This window comes from Dendrobates tinctorius, unplaced genomic scaffold (genome assembly GCF_039654945.1).
Source record: "Dendrobates tinctorius isolate UK_male_01 unplaced genomic scaffold, ASM3965494v1 ptg000138l, whole genome shotgun sequence".
NCBI lineage: Eukaryota > Metazoa > Chordata > Amphibia > Anura > Dendrobatidae > Dendrobates > Dendrobates tinctorius.
Genome location: NW_027361806.1, coordinates 7,725,022 through 7,742,754, shown reverse-complemented (window position 1 = coordinate 7,742,754; position 17,733 = coordinate 7,725,022). Strand labels below are relative to the sequence as shown.

The following is a 17,733-nucleotide window of genomic DNA, read 5'->3' as shown; positions in this document are numbered from 1 at the left end:
TAATCCATTTTTGTTGTATGCAAAACCCCCAAAAAACTGATTTAAATTTCTCAAGCATCTTCTAGTAACCAGTTAGTAAAAAATGAAAAGCAACACAATGCTAAAAACAAACTACACCTACCCATCGACTACGGGTTTGCTTATATTGTATTGTCCAGAAGCGCGGCATGTGAATAGAGTCAAACTGTACGAAAACTACAGATTACATGGCATGGTCATCAATACGTGATGATCTGAATATTAAGTGTTCAGCTCAATATTCATAACATTTAAATGTATGATAATGTAATGCAAGAGTCATTATCCCATCAGCCGGTTTTGGACTGCAATCCTGAGAGGATGGATTAGCCAGAAATTAGAGCACGGGGATAGACTGGTTCTCCATGATGCACTATGCTGACGACATGTCACTTATATCTACCTGATGATTCTAATAATGGGTGAATCAAAACCAATTAAAGAACGTGGACGTGCATAAATAGTAAAGGATGAGAAAAACATTGCAGATTCCTTCTAGATAGAGCATTAAAAGAAAAGTTGGATGTGGCTAGCACAACTTAGTCTCATACCAGGCACAAGCCATGGGCAGGTATGGCGCTATTATTGGAAAAAAGTCTGCAATGTTTTTCCTGTAGACATACAGTAGAATCTCCAGTAAAAAAAGAAAAACAAGTTTATCAATAGTTGTCAATTATAAAGTTCTACATATTTCCTGACAAGAAATACACCATGATTAGGGATGAGCAAACCCGTGGAAGATCGGGTTCTGGTACCAGACATGAACTTTATTCAGAAGTTCAGGTACCAGAACTGTACCTGAACTACTTCAACCAGAATTTGAACACCATAGTGGACCTAAGCTTTCGATCTAGAAAATATTCTTCCACTCTCTCCGAACTTCTCCAGGAACTCTGAACATTGCTACGGACGTCGGGGGAAAGTCTGTGTTCAGCGTTTAGCACCGGACTGTAACTGTCCAGGACAAACGCCGGACTTTTAAGATCGCGTTCACTCATCTCCAACCACGAAATGAGCGAGCATATGTGTCATTAAACTAGGTAGGTATTCACATAGAATAATAATATAAAACACAAAGGAAGAGGGAGTGACTAACTACAAAAAGAAAAATATATAAATAAAACATATTAGAATAGTGGGGCAATACAATAAAGAAAGTTCACGACAATCGTATCAGAAAAGGGGTATCAAATAAGTAATAGTGCTGTATTCTCTATATTTAGTATTGATGTATTAAAATTACCTTACATCTGCTGTATCTTATATATACAGTATATACTCTATAAAATGAGTATATATACTGTATATATAAGATACAGCAGATGTAAGGTAGTTTTAATACATCAATACTAAATAGAGTAATAAATATCTAAGTGCACTGAATATATCAGTTAGAAGACATACCACAAAGAGAGGAGGACAATACATGAATCAAGACCCCAGGACTTCGACGTACGTTTCACCCTTGACTTTCTTAAGGCACGTATCTTATAGGTATATACTCATTTGATAGAGAATAGGACACTATTAGTTATTTGATAACCCTTTTCTGATATGTTTGTCGTGAACTTTCTTTAGTGTACTGTCAAACATAATTTTAATACTTTTTTTTATTTTCTTGTACTAATAAAATTATATTTGTATGATATATTTATTTTTCTTTCCGTGGTTACTCACTCCCTCCTCCTTTATGTCGCATATATTCCCTGATAAGTAACATGTTGAGGACACTGTTTGATGTAATCCTCGTGTGGCAACACCAGCTCTACAGACTCTAACAAAGATCCAGGGATGGATCACAAGGACATGGGAAGAATATTCACACTTGCCCCCTAGACTTATCTACCCTTCAGTCATTTATTGGATGTATAAGTCAGAATGCATGGGGAATAGCAAGCACGGTCATTCTTTAAGTGAACCTCCTTGACTATCCAAAATAATAGCAAATGTAGGACTTGGAAAGATCCTACAGTAAATGAAGTATCATAGATATCTAACTTTGACACATTTAGTGGGTCCTATATTTAAGACTTTTTGAATTTCCAGTACAATGATCACTGAGATGGTTCGGTTACTGTAAACTTTAGCCACCTCAGTCGACATTCCAAAAGTTGCTTTGATCACAGCCCCAAACTCCCGTAGGCATCAACTGAAAAGAAAAAGGTCAGCATTGATTTTGTAACTTTGTTGGATATCGAGCTAAAGGCAAGCCCGGACGCCTGCCCCAAAGGGGCTACAGGGAGGGCGCACATGACTAAGGAGGGATGCTAGGCCTGAGGGTTAGTGAAGGGTAAGGTGTAGTGCTTTTGTGTTTGTGGGGAAGGTGTGGGTTGGAGCTATGGGGCTTATGGTGCAATGTGAGTTGGCAGGGAGTGGTCAGTAGTGCTTTGTGCTTGTGGGGAAGGTGTGGGTTGGAGCTATGGGGCTTATTGTGCAATGTGAGTTGGCAGGGAGTGGCCAGTAGTGGGAGGGATATATAGGGCAGAACTGTGGGGGGATGGTCATTCCTTACCTTGCAGACGTCCGGAATCGTCAGCTCCTCACATAGAATCATAGAATCATAGAATCGTAGAGTTGGAAGGGACCTCCTGGGCCATCTGGTCCAACCCCCTGCTCAAAGCAGGATTCGCTAAATCATCCCAGTCAGATGTCTGTCCAGCCTCTGTTTGAAGACTTCCATTGAAGGAGAACTCACCACTTCTCGTGGCAGCCTGTTCCACTCATTGATCACTCTAACTGTCAAAAAGTTTTTTCTAATATCTAATCTGTGTCTCCTCCCATTCAGTTTCATCCCATTGCTTCTAGTCTTTCCTTGTGCAAATGAGAATAAAGTTGATCCTTCTACAATGTGACAGCCCTTTAGATATTTGTAGACAGCAATTAAGTCTCCTCTCAGTCTTCTCTTTAGCAAACTAAACATTCCCAAATCCTGCAACCTTTCCTCATAAGACAGGGTTTGCAGACCGGTCACCATTCTGGTCGCTCTTTTCTGAACTTGCTCCAGTTTGTTGATGTCTTTTTTAAAATGTGGTGCCCAAAACTGGACACAATATTCCAGATGAGGTCTGACCAAAGAGGAGTAGAGGGAAATAATGACTTCACGTGATCTAGACTGTATGCTTCTGTTAATACATCCTAGAACTGCATTTGCCTTTTTTGCTGCTGCATCACACTGTTGACTCATATTCAGTCTGTGATCTATTAGTATACCCAAGTCTTTTTCACATGTGCTGTCACTTAGCCCTATTCCTCCCATTATATATATGCTTTTTTCATTTTTATTGCCCAGATGTAGTACTTTGAATTTCTCCCTGTTAAAAACCATTCTGTTAGTTACTGCCCACTTCTCCAGTTTATTTAAATCTTTTTGAATCCTCTCTCTCTCTTCTCTAGTATTAGCTATCCCTCCTAGCTTTGTGTCATCAGCAAATTTAATCAGTTTACCCTCAATTCCTTCATCTAAATCGTTGATAAAGATGTTGAACAATACAGGGCCCAGGACAGAGCCCTGTGGTACCCCACTTGAGACATTCTTCCAACTGGATGTGCAGCCATTTACGACCACTCTTTGGGTCCGATCACTAAGCCAGCTATGAATCCACCTAACAGTTGCCTTGTCCATTCCATACTTAGTCATTTTTTCAATAAGGATTGTATGAGAGACTTTGTCAAATGCTTTGCTGAAGTCAAGATATACTATATCTACAGCATTTCCTTGATCCACCCAATCAGTGATACCGTCATAGAAGGAAATTAAGTTAGTCTGACATGACTTATTAGTTACAAACCCATGCTGACTCTGTTTGATCACTTCATTCTTATCCAGGTATTGACTTACATGTTGTTTAATAATTTGTTCAAAGATCTTTCCTGGTATAGAAGTCAGACTCACCGGCCTATAGTTGCCTGGGTCCACCTTCTTCCCCTTTTTGAAGATAGGAACAACATTAGCTCTTCTCCAGTCTTCTGGCACTTCTCCTGTTCTCCAAGAATTTTCAAAGATTATGGAGAGTGGTTCAGAAATTTCTTCTGCTATCTCCTTCAGTACTCTGGGGTGTAATTCATCTGGACCTGGAGACTTGAATTCATTTAGGTTAGCTAAGTGTTTCCTCACTATCTTTCTGTTTATAGATATCCTGGATTCTTCTATTCCCTTAATAGGACAGTGAATAACAGTTGGTGTTACAATTCCTTTCTGAGAGAAAACAGATGCAAAATAGGAATTTAAAAGTTCAGCCTTCTCAACATCCTGTCTTACCATTTCATCATTTTCATCCTGTAAAAATCCTATAGCATCTTTGACTTTTCTTTTACTTTTGACATATCCCCAAAATCCTTTATTATTGTTTTTGACATCTCTTGCAAGCCTCAATTCATTTTCAGCTTTAGCTAATCTGATTTGTGCCCTGCAGATTTTGCAGACAGCATTATATTCTTCTTTAGATATGCCTCCCTCTTTCCATTTTATAAACATTTTTTTCTTCCTTTTTAGCATGTGCTTAAGTTCTGTGTTCACCCATCCTGGTTTCCTTAAATGCTTCCTATTCTTCCCTCTTTTCGGAATTGTTAACAACTGTGCTTTGAGAATTTCATTTTTCAAGATTTCCCATCCTTCCTGGACATTTTTGTCTTTAAGGATATCCAGCCATTGGATCCCTCCAATTATCTTTCTGAATCCCTTAAAATCTGCCTTTCTGAAATCTAACCTTGACGTCTGAGTCTTCACAGGTCTTCCGCCTCTAGTTATCCAAAATTCTAAAATAGCATGGTCGCTACCTCCTAGGGTTCCAGCCACTTTTACCTCCTCAACCATTTCCTCCCTGTTTATAAGGATTAGATCCAAGGTAGCAGTTCCCCTTGTTTTCTCCCCTACCTTTTGGAAGATAAAGTTGTCAGCAAGAGAGGATAAGAATTTCCTTGACCTGTTAGTTTTGCCTGAGAGAGATTCCCAACAAATGTCTGGATAGTTGAAATCTCCCATGACAACTATGTCATATTTTTTGGAGAACTTGGCCATTTGATGCATAAAGAGTTCATCCATATCTTCAGCTTGCACAGGCGGCCTGTAGTAAATGCCTACAATGGTGTCCTTTCCATTGTTCTGTCCTTGTATTCTTACCCAAACAGTTTCCACAGAACTCCCAGTCTCTGAAGCTTCAATCTCTGTGCAGATATACGCGTTTCTAACATACAATGCAACACCTCCTCCTCGTTTATCAAGTCTGTTTCTTGCAAATAAGTTGTATCCTTCTAGTCTTGTATTCCAATCATGTGTATCGTCCCACCAAGTTTCAGTGATTCCAATGACATCATATTTCTTTTCCTGTGTTAGTAGTTCCAATTCTCCTTGTTTGTTGCCCATGCTTTGTGCATTAGTATAGAAACATTTTAGTTTGTGATTGGTTTCTCTTTCTCCAATATTTTTATTAATTAGATTCTTTCGTCTTTGTTCTTCCTTTCCACTTCTATTAGCAGAGTTCTCAATAGTATTTGTCAGGTGTATGGCATTTTCTGGTCTTTTGCTTCCCTTCCCATGTTGTTCTAGTTTAAAGCTCTCCTTACAAGTGTAGCAAGGCGACTTCCAAATACATGCTTTCCAGTCTTCGTAAGGTGCACCCCATCTCTAGCAAGTAGTCCATCGTATAAGTAGTTCACTCCGTGATCCAGAAATCCAAATCGTTGCTGACGGCACCATCGACGTAGCCAGTTGTTCACCTGCAGAATCTTATTCCACCTCCTTGTTCCATGGCCATCCACTGGGAGGATGGAAGAGAAGACCACCTGCGCTCCCAGTTCTTTCACTTTCTTGCCTAAGTCTTCAAAGTCTCTGCAGATGGTTTCCAGGTCGTTTCTTGCGGTGTCATTTGTCCCCACATGTAGTAGCAGGAATGGGTAGTCATCTGTAGGTCTGAAGAGTCCTGATATCCTGTCAGACACATCTTTAATTTTTGCACCTGGAACTTCTGGGACTTCAGCTTGAATCTTTGGATCCAGAAGATGGAATACCTCGTGGCACAGATGAAGAGGATGATGGAGCAGCGCGGCCAGCAGTGGATGAAGGAACAGCTGCAGCGATGGTCTGGTGATGGCGACGGCGGAGAAGATGGGACCCCTCTGCCTCCGAAGCGGCAGCGACGATCACGGCCTCCTGAGCACCTCAGCCCGGAGTTAAGTTTGCAGCGGAGGATGAGCCCCATTAGCAGACCTGTTGCAGGAGACATCGCGGGGCCGGAGCCAGAAGTCGAGAAGCAGGCAGCAAGGTAACGGGGCGGTGAGTGACGTGGCCGGCCTCCCCTCCATTTCGGATCGCGTCACACAGTGGTGACGCGCACGTCGCGGCCACGTTACCCGGCGTGGTCACCTGACCCGGCGCGGTCATCGGCATCGGTGGACGGCGGTGACGTGACGCGGCAAGGAGCCCGGTGGCGAGGTGGTGTGTGACTTCACCGGCCTCATTTCCTTTCTCGCGGCGCTGGGGGGAAGCGGGCGGTGGCTCGGTCATGTGGCCACCCTTCAGCTGCCAGGGGCCACAGGTCATGTGGTCCGGCGTCGCGTTCCCCCGGCATTGGGTGCCAGATTCAGGAGGTGTTGCCTGCGGCTGGAGCGCCAACCTCCCCCCCCTGTTTGAGGCTCCGAGCCAGTGACTTTTTGCCATGCGTTCCCGGACGGACAGTCGGTCTGGGCGCTGGCGCTGCGGCCCAGGAGGGCTGCAGTCGGCGTAGATCCATGGAGAAGATCGCAGTTGCGGTGCTCGACGCGGAGGACACGTGACGGCTGTTCCGTGGGGTTCCGCGGAGTCAGCCTAGTAAGTAAGGCTCACTTAAACCTTTATTAATGTCTAGATTATATTGGTTGGGAAGGGTGTTGCTACGTATGGTTTCGGGTGTTTGTCTGGGGGTTCGGAAAGATGCGCGGCTGGTCCATGTGGACAGCGTTCGAATCTGTGAGGGAATGGTTGCTTTGTGGTCCAGGAGGCTGTTTTGTGCACTTCATGAGTGTTGGGAGGTATTTTTTAATTTCATGCTAGTTTGCTTTTATGATAGTGGGTATATCTATAGGTGACGACATCATTTTATTTTGGTTAGTATAATTGTGCTTGCATTCTCTGGGTGTTTGTGTATGACTGGTGGTGATTCCATGGCGGTTTGTGAGTAATTCAGGTGGTGATACGGATATTGGCAGAGCGGTGGTGGATAGCCATATCCATGCCAGTTTTATGGTTTATTGTTATAGGCATGGGGTCTTTGGGCTGGAGGATTATCGCCGCGCCAAGTATTTGATAAGGGTTTGATGGTAGTTCACTGATGTGGTGAGCAGTTTTATCGCCGCGCCTAGTATTTGATGAGGGTTTGATGGTAGTTCACTGATGTGGTGAGCAGTTTTATCGCCGCGCCTAGTATTTGATAAGGGTTGGATGGCAGTTCACTGATGTGGTGATCTGTTTGGGTAGTGCATCGGGCGGCTTAATCTTTCACGTTACAGTAGGGTGTGTTCTATTGCTGGTCAGAGGTGAGAGGGTAGGTGGTCGAGTTTTCATTAGGGTGTGTTTTATTTATATGCCGGGTTCGGTTCTCCAATAGGGGTTTTGAGTGTACTAAGGGTTTTCATGTTCACTAGGGGCATTTTGGTTTGTTGCGGAAGACGTTCTGGTGAGGTCGAGATGCTTGGGACGGCAGATCTTTCGGGAACCTGCCTTTCTGGCAGCAATGGATGACATTTCCCCCGGGGGGCTTGGAGTTGACCTTTTACCGGATTTGTTTTCCTGGTTAATTTCTGGGGGTACGTAGATATGGCGTGGAGCTGGGGTTATGGTTGGTCAATGTCCGGTTGTTGAGGTCCGTGGTTTGGTTTCTGTGTGGTAGTCGGGGATTATCTAGTATTAGGGATGGTGCAGTGCTTATTTTCTGTTCATGGTCCAACCTGGGACTAGTATCTGGTATTAGGGAAGGTGGTGTGCTTATTTCTGTTCATGGTCCAACCCTTGACTACTTTGGGTTTCTTCATGCTCAGGGCGTTGTTGCGGTTATCATGTGTTTGGATAAGTCAAAGTGTTTGATTCACCTGGGGCCCTATGTCTAAGTCAGGTTAGGTTAACGAGTACATCGTGTCAGGTCGGGGGTCGTTATTAGGTTCCCGTGTATATCGCGCTGCTGTTTTGGGGGGTTGATTTTGGTTATTGAATACGTGGGGCTACGATCCACTGGGGGTTTTTGCATGATCTGCAGTCATATGGCGTTCTTACGGTAATTTGCTGGTCGTGGCTGCCCTGGGGCAGTTTTAACAACTTTTGTACGTAAGGACTGGTGGGTTCTCACTGCGGTTCTTTAGGGTTGCCGATTGAGCTTTTGGCAGACTGTATCGGGTGGTATTTGTTACAGCCGTTGATTGCAGCTACGTAGGAGTTTATTATACAGAGTGGATAGTTTTTCGTTACAATGGGCTAGGAGGTTTATTGTGGGTGCAGCTGGTCCTGCTTTGCCTTCTGGGTATACAGCTCTCCTTAGAGTCTTTTCTTTTTGGGTGCCCCCGGACGGGGGGGCCAGGGTGAAGTGTTGCGCAAGGATGATGCAACATTTGAGTTGGGTAACCCAGCGTGCGCTTTACTGGTCTCGGGGGTCCTGGTTGGTGAACGGTTTGTTTATCCAGCGGGTGTTGTTCCATTTGTCAGGAATTCTGTATAGAGCATGAGGCAGGACATGTTGTTTCGATGGCCGTGTGAATGGTCTCCCGCGTGGGTGTAGCCCGTCCGGCAATACATGGCTATGTCATTTATTCCGTTATGCGCACTTGTCAGGACCGGCTGGTATTATGGGGACACGGTTGTGGTGCAGCGCTGCTGCGGGGGAGGTGTACTTTAGGTAGTGGGTGAGCAGGTTGCAGCTATAACATTACTTTCATTAATGTCAGGCTGGTGGTATGCTGTGGCAGGGGAAGCTAGTGCGATGTGCATTGACTTTTAATGATTCTAAGGACCTGGTAATCGTCTGGGGCTGTGCTCCGTTTGGGGGTGCTTTTTGCGGTGCTTTAAGGCTGAGTGGTGGACAAGCATCGGGCACCGGTGAGTGCAATGTTTTGACGGATGGCCCGGGTTTATGGTGTCTGGGGTTTTCGGGAGACGTGATGTGTGTCTGAGTTTTCCTGGACTTCAGGTGGTGTGGAGTCGCTTTTCTTTCTTTTGTGAGTAGTGTCGAATCCGCAGTTCAGTGGGGAATGGGTGCGGAGTACATCTCACTTTTGGTAAGAGGGTGGCAACAATAGTGTTGTGATTCTGGGTTCGAAGTGCATGGGTGATGCACACAATTAATTCGTTCCGGGTCGTGGTGATTACGGGGTGGATTGGTTTATGTTTTCTAGTTGGGTGGATATTTTAGGATACATGCTATCACGCAGGGTTGACGGGACCAACAGCGTTTTGGTACTGCACGTGTGTGGTGGAGACTTGGTCGCTGGGGCGTCAAGGAGTTTGATCTGAGACATCGGGCCTGAATGCTCCTGCCTGGGAGCCATGCTCGTGTTGTTGTTCATGACTACATAGTGGGGCACGTTTTTCAAGAATCTGTCGGAGGTTGGGGAACCAGTGTAGGTTCTGTTGTTACGTCTATAATGGTTGGCTTTGATTATTATCAGGTGGAGTGCAATTTTCTGCCTGGGAGCCGTGCTCATGTTGGTGTCCATAGGGGCTCCTGTTTGGAATGACTACATAGTGGGTTTTACTGGGCACATTTTCAAGAATCTATCGGAGGTTTGGGGAACCAATGTAGGTTCTTTTGTTCACGGCAATAATGGTTGGCTTTGATTAATTATTAGGTGAAGTATAATTTTCGGAGGCGCCTGCAATGTTGCGGTCTCAACGAGGCAGAGGCGGCGGCTCAGGTTGGGGACTGGTCGCGCAGGCGGTGCATAGGATTGGACGATGCAGTTGGCTAGTTGCAGGTCTTGGGTGTGGCTGACCTTGTTGTACTGGTATTTTGGTGTAGGTTGGCATTGTGAGGTCTAATGGGGATCAGTTTTGATTGATTGGTCTTGGTACAGAAACATTGGTTACTCGAGCCGCAGAGTCGGCTCGGGTTGGGTTTTTGGTGGTGGTACTCGCACGTACAAGGTGTCATACGTGCTCGTGGTGGCGGAAAGGAGGGGGGTATTTGAAGTCGGTGGATTGCACAAAGAGCGGGGGGGTGAACCCAGTGCAGGAGCGGGTTACCCCTGGTGGTGCAATGGTATACTTGGTTAAGGTGAGTCCCAGCTGTGCTGGGTCACAGCGGGACATGTTAACGTGGGACCCTGCTGTGCTCGGTCACAGCGGGGCATGTTAACGTGGGTCCCTGCTGGGCTGGGTCCCAGCAGGACATTGGTTGGGCAACACTCGGCTGGGTGTCCTCGAGCCGGTGTGGTGCGGCTGAGGGCACGTGGTGGAGCTGGTGTTGCAATCATGTACAATGGGTTTTGCAACACTCGGCTGGGTGTCCTCGAGCCGGTGTGGTGCGGCTGAGGGCACGTGGTGGAGCTGGTGTTGCAATCATGTACAATGGACTCTTCATTTACCCCCCCTCCTTTTGCTGGTGGTTATGTTTATGGAATATTTCTACGTTTATGGATAAAATGTTATTGCTTGTTTGGTGTTAATAAACGGGGCTGCTGTGGCCTTTTACATCCAATGTCACGCAGTTGTGTCTTATTTAAGTTAAGAAGGGGTAAGTGTGGGTTTTGGGAGGGGTCATTACAGTGAAGCCGTCAGTCAGACTTTCCTAAGTCAAGGCAAGCCCGGACGCCTGCCCCAAAGGGGCTACAGGGAGGGCGCACATGACTAAGGAGGGATGCTAGGCCTGAGGGTTAGTGAAGGGTAAGGTGTAGTGCTTTTGTGTTTGTGGGGAAGGTGTGGGTTGGAGCTATGGGGCTTATGGTGCAATGTGAGTTGGCAGGGAGTGGTCAGTAGTGCTTTGTGCTTGTGGGGAAGGTGTGGGTTGGAGCTATGGGGCTTTTTGTGCAATGTGAGTTGGCAGGGAGTGGTCAGTAGTGGGAGGGATATATAGGGCAGAACTGTGGGGGGATGGTCATTCCTTACCTTGCAGACGTCCGGAATCATCCCGCCCTCCCGCCCTAATTTTAGGATCTTCTGGAGATCGACATGGTGAAGAGAAGAAGAGGTTTGACGTTGTCGCAGCAGTCGGCGGAAAGGAGGGGGGTATTTGAAGTCGGTGGATTGCACAAAGAGCAGGGGGGTGAACCCAGTGCAGGAGCGGGTTACCCCTGGTGGTGCAATGGTATACTTGGTTAAGGTGGGTCCCAGCTGTGCTGGGTCACAGCGGGACATGTTAACGTGGGACCCTGCTGTGCTCGGTCACAGCGGGGCATGTTAACGTGGGTCCCTGCTGGGCTGGGTCCCAGCAGGACATTGGTTGGGCAACACTCGGCTGGGTGTCCTCGAGCCGGTGTGGTGCGGCTGAGGGCACGTGGTGGAGCTGGTGTTGCAATCATGTACAATGGGTTTTGCAACACTCGGCTGGGTGTCCTCGAGCCGGTGTGGTGCGGCTGAGGGCACGTGGTGGAGCTGGTGTTGCAATCATGTACAATGGACTCTTCATTTACCCCCCCTCCTTTTGCTGGTGGTTATGTTTATGGAATATTTCTACGTTTATGGATAAAATGTTATTGCTTGTTTGGTGTTAATAAACGGGGCTGCTGTGTCCTTTTACATCCAATGTCACGCAGTCGTGTCTTATTTAAGTTAAGAAGGGGTAAGTGTGGGTTTTGGGAGGGGTCATTACAGTGAAGCCGTCAGTCAGACTTTCCTAAGTCATGGGGTTTGTTGTCACTAAATTACAATGGATAACAACATGACAGGTGTTTCAAGTGTACCACCAACTGCAAATTATGAGTCCAGAAGGTAGCACTGACACTGAAATATGATCATGAATGAGTGTTTCTAGGAATGATTGTTTCATGATAATATTTCAGTGACCACCTGATACATTAGTAAAACTCTTTATTAGTGATGGGCGAGTAGCACCGTTGCTCGGGTCTACCCGAGCATGCTCGGGTGATCTCCGAGTATTTTGGTGCTCTGAGATTTAGCTTTCCTTGTCTCAGCTGCATGATTTGTGACCTGTAGACAGGCTGAATACATGTGGGAATTCCCTAACAAATAGGCATTCCACACATGTATTCAAGCTGTCTAGCAGTCGCAAATCATGCAGCTGAGGCAGCAAAATCTAAATCCCCGAGCACGCCGGAATACTCGGAGACCACCAGAGCATGCTCGGAAAAACCCGAGCAACGAGTATACTCGCTCATCACTACTCTTTATTCATATTGTGAAATAATTTTTAAGCCTGCTTAAAAATTGTCACTCTTGGCAGCACATCGTACTTGCACTGACAAGAACAATGGCACTGATTCAGCTATTACAGATTGTTCCATGCTCATCCCTCAGCACGTGTACCCAGGTTTTTAACCTTTGGTGGACTGCCACTGATTGTACAGATATGACAAAGAATATGAGTCACAATGCAACTTGTCAGAGAAAGTTATCTTCAATGTCCATTGTTGGGTTAGATGTCACAATATCCAGGGCTGTGGTATTTGAGTCAAGGTAACCCTTATTAGATCTGTAGGCATAGAATTACACATTTTTGTGCCGAGATATCCCAGTTCTGCGATATCTAAGTCAATTTAACCTTTGCAAGATCTGTCTGTAAATTACGAAGTTCTCGCCCTGGTTGTCCTAGTTTTGCTTTTAATCTTTCCGCCGCAGTCACAATCACTGTGTAACTTAAAAGTCCCGGAGCTAAAAAAATAAATGTTGATTGATCTATCATAACTTATAGACCGGTTTTACGAGCCTGCCTTTATTATGTACATAATTATAATCAACATATTTTCAACTTTTGCCTCGCTCATTTCCATAACGAACAAACAATATAATTTCATAGGATATGATGTATCAGCTGTGCTAATGACGGCTCATTGAAATGACTCAAAACGGCATTATATCATCAAGAACGAGTAAAGGAACTAGTAATGACGAAATAACTGGGATCACTCTGTGTTACAAATATGAAAGGATATCCTAAGGCTAAGACTCCTTCACCCCTCAAAAGATGTGAATTACCACCGTTTTCTATATTTTTTTTAAATTGGTGAATGAAACAGTTAATTTTGCCTTAAAAAAATATTTTTTATGCCTCTTCACATTTGAACACTTTATGTTTTTTTATTTCAATGTCTCTATTCCTTTCCCACTATTTATAATTTAAAAAAATGCATTCGGGATCTGATATGTGAACTGGACCACATAAACTCTCACTATATCTGCTATTAAAAAGTACTTTTATTAAGGGTGAATTTCCATACTGCAGATTTTGTTCCAGAAATTTCTGCCACTGAATATTGTTTCTGAATGGAGGCGTTTCTGATAAATTGGGCAGTTGTAGAATTTTCATTAATAAAATCAGCAGCAAATGGCAACATAACCAAAAATGGGTTTTCCTCTTTGGAGAGATCCTTCTTTTTAGAACAGTCACTTTACAATATTCTGGGAAACTAAGTAATTAGTTGTAAACTGTGAGGAGACCCAGCGGTTATGCTGAATTTAATTGCTTAAAAATCATGGTTCTCGGCAGCAAATTGTCCTGTGTCACCCGGACCTGTGAGCTAAGAACAATGACAACCTATCCAAAGTGACAGATCATCTATTACTGATCATAATAACCACTTTTGCACTGTTTTATAGATCCAACTTCGAAATCAAAGGCAGACAACTCCTTATATCGCTGTGTCTGTCCTGACAATAGTTTTCTATAAAAAAAAATATATATATAGAAATAAAATTAAGCTTCACAAAACAAACACTGAAAGTCCAATTTTGTGTTTGAAATCATTCTCTCCATTCAGTGACTTTCTGCTCAGCTTGTGCTTTATAGAACTTGTTCCAATATGCACAGTCAGCGCTGCAGTGTAAATCAGGTGGAACAGGTAGACAATGATCATTATTATTACTTATATTTAGAGTATCATTGATTTCATGGTGCTGTACATGTGAAAAAGGGTTTACACACAAAATAAAAAATCTATATACATTATAATGAACAAACTAACAATGGCCAGAGAGGAACCCTGGGACAGAAGGGGAGCGGAGCCTGCCCTTGGGGGCTTACAGTCTGCAGAATATCCACTATAGTTACTAAGATACACAACAATCCTCATTTTATGGAGAGTAACCCCCATTTCATACAACAGAGCCCACTTCTTTGTGACTATTAGTTTGAACCTGTGACTATAATCACTTCTGTATTGCAGGTTTCTAAGGCTCAGACATTGGGACTTATACCAAAGCCCCAGAATAAACTGCACAATGGCTCTAGGGACCCCTCTGCTTTTCCTGGCAGGTAAGTAATCCCAATAATAAGAACAGAGACAGGGAGAGTGGCTCCAATATGTAATTCTCTCAGTGTTATACTACAATGTTCTGCAAACAACCTGAACTTCAGATTGATACATTGTAGCAAATAACATTGTAGGGAAAATAAAGGATTTATGCAGCCTTTGCTGATGTGTTTACCTCTGGATACAATTGTATCTACTTCTCAGCAGAGAACAGGGCTGACTATGTACAAAATGTTCTTATTCATTGACAGCAAATACATATCTTGAAAATGGGAAGGAATTGATACAAAATTTACCGGAAAGTTTCAGAACTTTTCCATCAATAGAAGAATTAAGTTTTATTTATGCAAATACGAAATCCATTTAACCCTAAATTACAAACTCACAATTTGCTTTGTCTCTTTGAGTTTAGATATAATATGTTTATATTTGTATCCTATATTAATCCCTCATTTTCCTTTGATTGAAGGGTTCGTTCTGATGGTAAGCGGTCAGACTACTCCCTCCGGTGAGTAAAGGATAAAGTTTGTTAATAGACACCATGTAAACATACGTCAAATGTGTAAACTGTTGACTATAAGCATTAGGTGGGAATGTTAAAATATTGGAATCATCAGCTTAAACCTCAATGATCTTGAAAATGAGGAGCCATGGACCTGGCACAAATTGGGCTTTATTAGAACTCTATATGTATTGTCCGTCTCCACTGATATCCGAGAGAGAAACAGGAATAGATTTATGCCCTCACTTAAAGGCAGCCATATGCAAGAGATCAGATGAGGTCCCGACTGATCGTCCCTCTATAATCTGATTTTTAGAACATGTGTACTTGACAGAAATAAGATTAAAAAAGGAATCACGGAAAATCGGAGCGTTCTTCAGGGATAATCCTACAGCACCAAATTTCTGAATTGGAAACTCGGGACATTGGTTGATACGTACTGACATGTTGTCCTAGGAGTCTGTGTAATTGACAGGTCATAAAGCATAATTGCATTGAATCCAAACGTCAACAAGGTCCACATGTAAGACGTTCTAACGTTTATGCTCTAATTGCCCTCTGTGATCGTGATATGATACAGCAGATTATAGCAGATCACGTGGGTGTATGGTAAACTCACGTGAGTCATCATCAATCACCAATCTACCGATATGGAAATTGTATTCACAATCACGGAAAAATATTCGCTTCCGCATTGCTTGTACAGAGTGATTTCAGCTCTGTGCGATCCCTGGAAGCCTCAGAATTCTAAAGACACCAGTGACATCAAGTGGAAGAATCAGGTGCAGCATGAAGACTCCCAATATAGAGATATGGTCATATAAGGTTTCATTTTTCACCCAAAATAGTAATATTTCAATTGTAATTTTCTTTTAACTATTTTTTTTTTATGGACGTAGCTGAACATGTGTGACACTCTGATATGGTTTGGACATACTGTGAGAGTATTAAAAAAAGAGAACACCACACATAAAAGGAAAGTGGGGGAAAACAGCAATCACACAGTGATATAACCAGACCAAGTGGTATCCACAGCTGATATCCCCACAGACTATATAATTATAATTGTTAGGACAGTCAAATCACTGAACAGAGCACAACACAAAAGAACACATTGACCATAAGTCCTGAATATAAAAATATATATTTTATTATTATAAAAAAGAACATAGGGTGATGATCATAACACTAATATAGACACAGAAGCATTTTTTTATTTTTGTTAAATCTAACAGCACAATGTCATATTAAATCAGTCAAGGGACAATCATTCCTATGATAAATAACAATCATATTTGCAATAAATAAATATACATATAGGACATGGAAGCATACGTTTTAATCCATTTTATTAAGTTGTATTTGAGTTAATGCGTAAGCAAAACCCCAGAAATCTTTTTTCCAAAAGGCTTGTATTCGAGACTGCAGCTATATTGCTTTTTATTAAAATGGGAACTGAACATTCAACAAACTTTGCATAAATAAATGGTACATGCAAAAATAAGAGACATATATCAGAGAATTCAGCTTTTTTTCTCCACTTATGAGCCACTTCCACTTCTTCTCCTCCTCCTGGATTGTAAACGTGTTCTCCACTCTGGGAGAAAACAGCTCAACTCTGCCAGCATGACTAAAAACAGACAGTCTCTTATGACATTAATATCCATGGGTTGCCATTCACTCACATAAGATTGATCACGTCACAATCTCATTACTATCTGTGATATAGTGCTGGAGATTGTAACAATACATGCTGTACAATTAGGACGGTGTATGCCAATCTCCCATTAGTTTCTGGTCTTTTTAGTGAGCGATTTTAATCCATCACTTGCTGGAAACTCAAGAAAATCTCCAGGTATACCATTCATCTGCCAATTGAATCAAGTTATTATTTCTCTTTTACAGGAATAAGTTATTCCTTTGAAATTGTGATGAACTTGGAGTATACGTCAGATCTGGCTGATGTACCCCCCTCACAGACCGAAGGACTAGGCAAGAAGATAAGGGATCTGGTAAGTTATTGTCCTTTCTTCCTATGCTTGCTGTAAGTGGCTGGAAACATTCTTATTTACAGTCAGAAGTTAACAACTTTTTTCAACCCATTCAAGAAATATTTTCTGGGTTTTTTTTTTCGCTTTTGTTTTTTCTTCTTCTTTCAAGAAGCATATTTTTTTTTTAATGATTCCATCAACATAGCCGTATGAGGACTTGAAGTCAAGATGTGTTGTAGTTTTGAGTAAAACCACTAATTTTACCATTTAATTTACTGGAAATGGGAAAAGTACTGCAAAATGGTGAAAAAGCCCAACTGTCCAATTGATTTTTTTTTGTGTTTTTTTTTTAATTTTACGGCATTCAGGATGTAAAAAAAAAAAAATATTTGGCATTATGATTAACCAGGTCAGTAAGATTATAGTAATACCATTTTTTACATTTTATCAGTTAAAAGAAAATCAAAATGTTTTAAAAAGAGAAAAATTTGCTTTGCCTTGCTATTTTCAGAGACCTGTAACTTAATGATTTTTTTCGTCGATGGAGCTATACAGGGGCTCTTTTTTAATGGAAGTATAGCCACAAAATAAGCGTAAAAGTATCCACATTATCATCACTATTCTATGGACAGGCCATCAATATCAGATTGGTGGGGGTCTGATATCCGGTACCCCCCCACCGATCAGCTGTTCTCAGTGCTGCCAGTAGCAGGATCTAGCAGTTGTGGAGCTGAAAAGCCAAGCTCTGTCCACTTTGTAGCGGCCACTGTCGGGTACTGCAGATCTGCCACTATTTGGGTTGACAAGGGCCCGCCAGTCACATTTACTCTGGTGGCCCAC

The 17,733-nt window shown here is 43.0% G+C and overlaps 1 protein-coding gene across 8 annotated transcripts in view; it reads left to right on the top strand.

The window, feature by feature from the left end:
* LOC141048683 (uncharacterized) overlaps positions 1-17,733 on the top strand; it is an 80,923-nt gene that overhangs the window by 6,148 nt on the left and 57,042 nt on the right. For all 8 annotated transcript variants that reach the window (XM_073544521.1, XM_073544518.1, XM_073544520.1 and 5 more), the window contains exons 2-4: positions 14,314-14,402; positions 14,870-14,908; positions 16,808-16,914. In XM_073544521.1, the coding sequence (XP_073400622.1) occupies positions 14,369-14,402; positions 14,870-14,908; positions 16,808-16,914 (180 nt within the window). In that variant the 5' untranslated portion in view covers positions 14,314-14,368. The remainder of the gene's footprint in view (positions 1-14,313; positions 14,403-14,869; positions 14,909-16,807; positions 16,915-17,733) is intronic.